This window comes from Aquarana catesbeiana, linkage group LG01, assembly GCF_042186555.1.
Source record: "Aquarana catesbeiana isolate 2022-GZ linkage group LG01, ASM4218655v1, whole genome shotgun sequence".
In the NCBI taxonomy this organism is placed as follows: domain Eukaryota; kingdom Metazoa; phylum Chordata; class Amphibia; order Anura; family Ranidae; genus Aquarana; species Aquarana catesbeiana.
In genome coordinates, this window is record NC_133324.1 from 223,747,573 (window position 1) to 223,757,642 (window position 10,070).

The 10,070-nt window shown below is 41.5% G+C and overlaps 1 protein-coding gene across 1 annotated transcript in view; it reads left to right on the plus strand.

The window, feature by feature from the left end:
• The window catches only part of ZNRF3 (zinc and ring finger 3), a 209,258-nt gene extending 200,995 nt beyond the window's left edge, over positions 1–8,263 (plus strand). The window contains exons 8-9 of the mRNA XM_073625440.1: positions 2,032–3,633; positions 7,764–8,263. Coding sequence (XP_073481541.1) covers positions 2,032–3,633; positions 7,764–7,795 — 1,634 coding nt within the window. The 3' untranslated portion in view covers positions 7,796–8,263. The remainder of the gene's footprint in view (positions 1–2,031; positions 3,634–7,763) is intronic.
• The last annotated feature ends 1,807 nt before the right edge of the window (positions 8,264–10,070 follow it).

The following is a 10,070-nucleotide window of genomic DNA, read 5'->3' on the forward strand; positions in this document are numbered from 1 at the left end:
CAAGTCACAGGCTGTATCGTGCCCCTCCAGCCTATGCCCCTCCAGCCTGTGTCTTTGAATAAGAGGCAGGTGAAGCCTCTATTAATCTACATGTAATATCCTGCCACCCAACCCCCCCTCCATTGTGTTTAGCTGGTTGGTGGGCATGGAGGAGGGGGGAGGGAGTAGGTTGTCCTTTAACTTTGTGTGTACGCCCACATGTGTGACTCTATAGTCACCTGGACTGCTCAGATATGATAGGTTGGAAATGCTCAGCATTGAAACTCACAGAAAACAGCATGTGCAGAGTTGCCACCACAGCTGAAGAATCCCTAACTGATTTAGGGACATGGACAGAAGGTGGAGATAGAGAACAGCAGTATAAACCAGGTATTTTGTAGAATACAGACAACAAATCTCAGTGTCTCAGTGAGTATGAACAGCATATAATACAGCGTTTATTGGTAGTTTTTTATGATGTGGATTTAGTGATACTTTAAGGAAAGCTTTACTGAGACATGAAGCTTTACATGAGAACTGAGCTTTTTTCTTTAACCGCTTCAGCCCCGGAAGAATTTACCCCCTTCCTGACCAGAGCACTTTTTGCGATTTGGCACTGCGTCGATTTAACTAACAATTGCGCGGTCGTGCGACGTGGCTCCCAAACAAATTTGGCGTCCTTTTTTTCCCACAAATAGAGCATTCTTTTGGTGGTATTTGATTACCTCTGCGGTTTTTATTTTTTGCGCTATAAACAAAAAAATAGCGACAATTTTGAAAAGAACGCATTATTTTTTACTTTTTGCTATAATAAATATCCCCAAAAAATAATTTAAAAAAACATTTTTTTTTCCTCAGTTTAGGCCAATACGTATTCTTCTATGTATTTTTGGTAAAAAAAAAATCGCAATAAGCGTTTATTGATTGGTTTGCGCATAAGTTATAGCGTTTACAAAATAGGGGATAGTTTTATGGCATTTTTATTAATAATTTTTTTTTACTAGTAATGGCGGCGATCAGTGATTTTTTTTTTTTTTTTTTTTTTTTTTTTTATTGTGACTGCGACATTATGGCGGACACATCGGACATTTTTTACACATATTTGGGACCATTGTCATTTATACAGCAATTAGTGCTATAAAAATGCACTGATTCCTGTGTAAATAACACTGACAGTGAAGGGGTTAACCACTAGGGGGCAGGGAGGGGTTAAGTCAGTACTAGGGATGTGTTCCAACTGTAGGGGGGATGGGCTAGCTGTGAGACGTCACTGATCTCTGCCACCGATGACAGGGAGCAGAGATCAGTGACACTGTCACTAGGCAGAACGGGGAGATGCTTGTTTACATCAGCATCTCCCCATTTGTCCTCTCCGTGAGGCGATCGCGGGTAACCCCGCGGCGATCGAGTCCACAGGACCCGCGTCCCGACTCACGGAGCTCCCGGCCAGCGCGCACGCAATGGCACGGTGGGGAATTCAATGGGACTTACAGGTACGCCCATTTGCCCAGCCATGCCATTCTGCCGACGTACATCGGCGTGCGCCGGTCGGGAAGTGGTTAAAGGTTGTGACTCGCTAAATTATGACATGCTGAATATAAAGCGTGCGCAAACATAAGTACAGGTTTTTTTTTTCTCCCCATCTCTTTGAAAATTCGAGAAATTAAGATTTAACAGTATTTTTTTCTTAAGTGTTTTTTTTTTTTTTTCTGAAATATTACATCATAGTAAAATGGCATATTTGTGATTTTTTTTTTTTTTTTTTTTTTTTTGTGATTTGGGTTTCCTGTTCTTTCCATATTACTTTCATAACTACATATACAGTTTCTATAGTCATTAAACAGGCTTTTAGAAACGTATAAAATGAATGTACATAAAAAAGCTTTTAATGAGCTTTAAACATTGATGTAGCTATATAACTCATTTCTACAGTTATGTATCATGCTGTGTTAGCTGAACCTGTAGAAGGCTCCACTTGTACCAAAAGCCCTATAATTTTACACATGTCATGCAAGTGACATATGGGTAATGTATTTTGCTTTTCATCCATAGAACAAAAGAAAGGAGGTCATGGTGCCATATGTGTGGAGAGTACAAGCAATCATAGCCGGCATCAACAGCAGCAGAGAGTCATTCTACCAGTTCATTATCCAGGGCGCGTGCAGAGGACTGGACCCATTTCTGCATACCCAACTCGCACCAGCATGGGCCCACATGGCAATCCCATCACGGTACTTACTGTGGAACGCCCAATGGAGCCTGAACTATGCCCTGCCCGGACACCTACTTTTCTGGCAGGATACAGACCTGTATCACTGGATCAGTCATCTACAGGACATCATTGTGACCTGGAGCACCCTCCTTTTCCAGACCCACAGGCTAGCCATGGTTTCCGCCGTTCTAAATATAGTGGGAGAGGTTTTAATACTGCCACTTGTTATTCTCAATATGAGACCATGTATCAGCACTACTACTTCCAGGGTTTGAGCTACCCACACCACCAGGAAACCACAGGGGGTAGCCAGACCTCTAGAGGAGTAGAAAAGGGCATAAACCATCCCTTTCAGACCGGTACTAACTTGTTATACCAGCCTGCACCTGCCATGATCCACATGGCACCACATTCGGCTGGTGGGAGCTGCTACCTACACAGCCAGCATCAACATCGTTCTGTATGCAGTGGATATTTGGCTGATGTACCATGCAGTGATAGTAGCTCCAATTCCAGTGCAAGCTCTGCGCAGGGGCATGCATCATCTAGTGACTCCATGCTAGACTGCACGGAGGCTAGCAACCAGGGAGTGTATGGTAGCTGCTCCACCTTTCGAAGCTCTCTTAGTAGTGACTTTGACCCTTATGTATACAGGAGTCGCAGCCCTGCAAGGACTGGAGGAGGGGAGGCTGCAGGTTTTGGGGGGGAAGCTGGAACAGGACCTGGAAGAGGTAGAGTGGACTGCAAACCTCCTCAAACCTTTCCAAATTCTTCCTCCCGGGATCGCCTGTCCAGCTGCAGCTTGGAGATGAATTACAGCAGCAATTCTTCACTGGAAAGGCGAGGGGCAGCCTTGATTTCTGGGGTAGTCCCAGATACTTCTTGCTTCATCTCACAAGGAGGTGGAAGAGACTGGCGGGGGCCTGACAAGGGCTGCCCTTGTTGCTATCAGAGGCCGGCTGGGGATCCCAGTCCAGAATGCACAAACATGTACATGGGTCCAGAACCTCAGCAAGCAGCTGCCACACCCTCCAGTGGAGGCTTGTACAGTGTTACCTCCAGCCTTTTACATCGGACAGATCCAGGGACAGTACTAGGTCACTCTGCCCAGCCCTGCTGCCTCTATGAGGAGAATCATGGAAGCTGCTACACTGAGGACTATGCAGTCAGCATTCAGTACGCCCTGGCAGAGGCTGCAGCGGCAGCTGCTGCTGCTGCAGTAGCTGGATGTGAACCTGGTCAACCTATCCCCATCATTCCCGAGGACCCAGGCTGTGAGGGTGGCCTGGACTGTGTGGGACATGTCTCCTGGGAGATGGAGGGTGATGATGAAAATGAAGAGGAGGTACTGTACTGCCAAGAAGGACCTTGCTGTGCGTTGGTAGAGGAGACTCGTGCTCTCTGTCGAAGCACAGGAACAGAGGGAGCTGGAAATCTCACAGGTGATTAGAGTTTCATGAATTAATATTGTCTTCTTTTACCTATGTATTAAACTGAAAAAGAGACTTTTTTTAGTATCTATAATAAAATGAAACTTCTAAAAAGTCTACTTTTCAGACACCAAAATGTCCATCATCAGTTCTACCTTAGCATAGTCATGTCCGTTTAATGATGTGTGCTGTTTTTACAGAATTAATTAAACTGTAGATAGTTTATTAGTTTTCAGGTATACATGCATCACTCCTATACACCTCCACTGTGTGCTTTGTGTGTACATCTTTTATTTTTATTTTTTATGTGTGTCACAGTATTGCGCCCTTCTAGATTTAGATACTGATCTCTGCTTAAAATTTTGGATCACTCAAACATGATTTTTTTGTTGTTCGTGAAGTCTTGTGACTTCATTGCCTGATTTTTTTAGTTTTCATTTTTTTTACAGCTCTACCAAGACTAATCTTTATGCCATTATAGTAGCGTGCATGATCGCACATGATTGAGTATTGGAGAATCATGCAAGATTGATCATTGTTGCATTGGTTTTCCTTCTCCCAGCTAGTAATGCAAATCACTAGCTACTAAAATCTTGACACAGTAAATTCTCTACCATCAATTCGTCAAATCTCTCCAAAGCAAAGCCTGTATAGCTTGGTTCAAAAGTTACCTTAACCCTTTGACGCCAACGTAACACAAATATGGAGCCCCACTGCACTGGGCTTTTTTTCCATATTTGCGTATCTCCCATTGTGCCTCGAGCCCCGTACTAAGGATCGGGCCCCGAAACTCCTGTTTCCGGGTCACCTGATTGCTGTGATAGCCTCTGATTGACTACCAAATTGATCAGTTACTGTAAAGCCCGCACCTGTGGTTTTCTCTGTGAATGGAGAAGAAAGATACAATGTATCTTTCTTTCTTGCAGAGAGAAAAAAAAGTGTGTGTGTAAAAAAAAAAAAAATAAATAAATATTGAAAACAAAAAAATGCCCAGATCAAGGTTTAATCTAGGTCCGTGCCGGGTTTAGTGTTTTGGTGAGGTAAGGGTCAAAGGTCAGAGTCAGTATATTTTGGGCAGATTTTTTTCATTTTTTAAATTGGTGTCAGTGTGTTTTTGGTTAGGACAAAAGAAAGAAGCAAAATATGTGCTATTGTTTCTGGGTTGTACTGAGAGTACAAACAACAATAATAACATACACATATGTGGTATCGCTGCAATCCTCAGGAGCAGAAGAATTAATTTTGTTTTTTTTTGGTAGGTTATGGTAGTAACAAGAGTAGTAACAAGAAATGTACAGCTACATTTTAAAAAAATATATATTTTATTTTTACAATTTTGGCCCAGTTTTCCTTTGATAAAAAAAAAAGAAAGAAAACCGGAAATATCCATAACCATTTACCACCAAATGAAAGCCGAATTTTATCCTGAAAAAAAACAAGGTTTAATTCACCTGGATGTACTCCGGGGACTGTCTCTCATTGGCTGAGACAGCAGCGGGAGCCAATGTGGAGAGTGAGGGTGCAGGGCCAAGCCATGGCTTTGTATGAGATTGGGAGTGAGCCTGCATGGGTGCCCCCACAGCAAGCTGCTTGCTGTGGGGGCAGGAGGGGTGGGGCTAGGAGCCCTGAGAAGAGGATCAGCGCTGCTCTAAAAACCACTGCGCAGAGCAGGTAAGTATGACGTTTGTTATTTATTTATTTGAATTGCCTTTAATTTCACTTTAAAACAGAACTGGAGAAAAAAAACTCTACACTGCCCACACCCCACCCCACACTGCAAAGGGCAAGTGCTCACTAAATCTAGTGGTAGAGGAATAAAATGTAGTACTTTTAGTCCTTGTTGGCCCAGCTGCCGGTGCTTTCCTCTCCTGTCTCATACTCCAGGTTGTGGGTGATTTCACAGTCCTAACGTACAGTGCAGGACTAATGTCCCTGCATTGAATGTGATGACATCGTTATATGACCCTTGGCCAAAGCCTTAGAGAAGAGGCTATGGAGAACCAGTCACCCAGCATGTATTAAGGCTCCTGGTGCGAGGACTAAGATAAGTATTACAGCTTCTTTCGTACTTTTTGTACAAGCTTTTGGAGTCACCTAATTTTTAATTGGGGTGTGATGGACAGACTCCCTGGCTTTCATTCTGTATCTTGCTATGCTGGTTTGTTGGTTCCCTAAGAGCTCTTTCACATGGGGCGGATAAGTGATGATCCGCCCCGTGAATATCCGCTTGCTCAGCGGGGATCGCTCTGCCGATCCCCGCTGAGCAGGAAAATGACAGGTCCGTCACTGCACACCATGCAGTGACGGACCTGTCAGAGCGCCGCTCTCCCCTATGGGGGATCAGGTGATGACGGACCGTAGAGTCCGTCGTCACCTGATCCGAGCCGAAAACGGATGGAAAAGTAGGTTTTTCCTCCGTTACACTTTTTCGGAGCAGCTCGGATGTCAGCGGACATGTCACTGCTGACATCCGACGCTCCATAGACCTCCATGGAGTGTCCGTTCAGGTCCGCCTAAAAAACTGACAGGCGGACCTGAACGGACAGTCCGTGTGAAAGAGGCCTTAAGGTTTTTTAATGTCAGCGTCCTTTTGTTTTTGCGCATCGAGGCCTTCGGGTAAGACTGCGTAGGCTAAGCATTTTAATAAATAAATATAATACTCCTAGAGAATATAATCATTGCAGTGAACGGTGGTCCCATTGCAAGGTTTTTTTTTTTCTGGTGCCCGGATTTCGGCTTTAAAGTGAACCTACACTAAAGTATTTGCATGTCCAGTAAAATCACTTTAGAATAAGGCCTTATTCACCTCCGTATCTATAAGCATGGAGTATTTTTTTGGGATTGAGGATTTTGAGAATTAATAACTTCACATAAAAAGCAGCTAGAGTTTTAAAAGCTATTTTATAGTTTATTACCAATAATTAAATGGTTTAATGTCTATAGTCTGGGCATAGGTGCACTTTAACCACTTCCAGTCAAAAAATAGTGGGCATTGCAGATTTTTATATCACACTATATTTACGCATCGGTTTTTCAAACACAAATGTTTTTTGGAAGGAAACACTTTAGTGGATTTTAATGCACAAAAACACAATATAATACCAAATTGTTTGGTAGAATCTAAAAGAAGATATTACGCTGAGTAAATGGATACCAAATCTGTCCTGCTTTAAAATTGCGTCCACCGTGTAATGATGCCAAATTACAGTACCTAAAAATCTCCATAGGCAACGTTTTAATAGCCTTTTTTACAAGTTACACAGGAGGTCTGCTGCTAAAATGATTGCTTTCACTCTGACGTTCGTAACCACCGTTTACATATATGCGTACAGGACCTATGTGCGCGTTCACATTTGTTTGGGGGAACAGGGGTGCTTTCCTTTTTTTTTCTTCTTCTTTTTTTCTTTTTTTTTGTTTTTTTTAAACTTTTTTTTTTTGATCAACTTTATTGATATTACAAGGGATGAACAACAATAGCATGGGCCGCGACAGGTCCTCTTTATAGAGGGATGTGGGGGTCCCACTTCTCTCCTCTGGCCTACAATAGAGCCGATCAGACACAGATCAGCCTAATTGGATGCTTCCCTGGCCGGTAATGGCCAGGTAAACAAATCCTTGTCGCTTCCCATTTGTGATGTCACACAGTGGGAGGAAAAACATTCGTTCCCCTCGCTGTGTGCTTAGACCTGGATGCCGCCTGTCGCATCCTTACTGGGCTGTCCGATCGCATGGGCGAGAATGGTTAAGATGGCAGCAGGAGGGGAGTGGGACCCCCATATGCCGCTTGTAATAGAAATCCAGCGGCTTATTAGCCACTCGGATTACCTTTACTTTACTTTGTGCAGAAATGAAGGCCCTAAATGAGGATATCTCGATCACTGCTAACGCGATGACTGAGATATCACCCTTCCCATCCGAGGACGTTTATAAACATAAGGCGAATGGGAAGTGGTTAATGTATATCAAAATAATTAGCCTTGAATAATGTAATTAAATGCTAAATTATTTTATTGTGCTGCTAAGTGCGTCATCTAACAATGCTCTTTGTCACCATTTTGGTGGGAGCAAACTGGTTGACATGTTAAATGTGACTACATGTATTACAAACCATTTATGACCCATTTTGTTTTTTATTTCAACAGGCCAAGACTGCCACCCAAAAGAAAAAGACTAAGGATTATGGGTACAGACCTCTAGGACTAGAATGGAACTTGTGGGATCTATACTAAACGTTATTTATAAGAAGAAATAAATCGCGATTGTTTTGGTTTTACCAGCAATTGGCCACAAAACTCACAACCTTCTGGAATTCACCACATCATACAACCACTTTTACTTGCTTTATTCCTTGGACTCAAAAGTCTGAGCATCTGTGTTATTGTTTAGTTTTTTTATTTTTTTTTTATCATTTATTTTATAAATATATATAAATATATATAAATTTATATATATATATATTATTTTTGGTTGCTGTTTAGAACTTTTTCCTTGTGAGTTTGTACATGCACAAGATCTGTTTTCCTGATGAAAAAGAGATATATATATTTTTTCAATAAAATAAACAAGAAAATATTAATATTATTTTTATTTGTTGGCTTTGTAGCCAGGAAAAAAAAAATCAAAAAAGAGCGATCAGGGTTAACTTTTTTTTTTTTTTTTTTTTTAATCTGCCTCTTTAAAATGACATGTTTATTTTGAGCCTTTTGCAGAAAAATGTCCTGATTTTGTTTTATAAAGCTGCAGTTTGTATCGATGGTGCATTCATAGTAGTGATAATAAGCTAAAACCACTCTTATGTTACAGGATTTTGTTCGATGAATGTATTTGTATACTAAGTAGATATATATATATATATATATATATATATATATATATATATATATATATATATATATATATATATATATATATTTTTTTTTTTTTTAAATATATAATTGATAGTTCATGCCATATTTTCTAGAAAAAAAGGTATCTGTAAATGAGTAGTTATGGGCAACTTAAAACTGGAAAGCTGATGCTGCTTTTTTTTTCCCAAGTTGGTCATCTGCCATGGTAGCAGCAGTGCTTTATGCATCAGGTGTGATCTAATAGAACCTATGGGTGTTACTTGTATCAACCAATCCGATATTATGCTCTAGCATGTGTTAAAAAGAAAAAAAAAAGACAGTTGAAATTTGATTGGCTGTTGTAAGCATCGTTATAATCTCACATTTCTCTGTTAGGTTTCATTTAAAAGATCTGCAATCATGAGCTTGTTAGATGCTTTAAGAGACACCATCATTTGTCCATTCAGGAGAGAGTGACTGTGTCTGCTGGTAACCCACCCCTCACCAGGGATAAACACATTCCCTCACCACCTCCTCATTGCTGGAGGCCATCCTGACATCACTGCCCCTTGTGCTGGTAATCCATCCACACTGCAGGAGGCCATCCTGAGTAAGCTCTAGTGTCAGAGCTGATCGGAGTGGATGACATCACTACCTTTCCCCCCATGTGACAACATTCGTTGCTGATAGTGCTTGTGGCTTAGCACCCAATTATCACATGGGTAGGGTCACATGCTTCCTCATAACCACAAGCCATTATGTCAATGACAGAGCAGGGAGATAATGTAAGTATACCTTGCATGGGGGTAGGCTATGTCACATTGTCCTAAATAGACAGGTGAAAGTATCTCTTTAAGGACAACAACACAGACACCTTTTGAAACTGTATTGAAAAATCTCTTATTTTTTAACTGTGTAGCAAGTTAATAAGCTTACAGTGATGCAAATTAAACTTGCAGTGCTGCTCCAAGCTGAGACAGATCCGTGCACCATTCAGAGGCGTAAGAACATTATCAAAGAGGAAAAAAGGTGCCGCTCAGCAACCCAATGTATTAGTATGTAGATTATTGTGACCTCAGCCGTTTCAGCCATGCTCCCCCTGACATGGTTGTGACCTCTTTGACTAAGCCTCAGTGATCGGGGCGAAACATGCCTGGGGAGTGTGGCTGGAGCAGCGCTGGCTAAGGCCATATTCATTTACATATTAGTGTACTGTGTTAGTGAGTGGCTCCTTTTCTCCTCTTTGATAAAGTTAATATTCTGCCACATAAATATTGGTTCAGCACTCATGTATAAAGTATGTATTTGGTAGATCCTATGTTCTTTTAGTCCATAAAGTAGCTTTCTTTACTAGATTAGGACTGAATGAAAGATTTAGATGGAAAACAATGTCTTATGCCAGATATATGATCATCATCCTATCAGATTTTGCTTTTGTCCTGTGGATAGTGTTTGGTGATGGACATTTTTGCTTTAGGGGCCATTTACACTTTTGTACTGAAACATGCATCCTAAAGCCCCATACACACGTGCAGAATGTCAGACATTTGCCGGTACAAAAAATACTGGCTGATATTCTGCCCATGTATGTCGGTCTGTCCAACAGCCATTCACTCGGCTTCT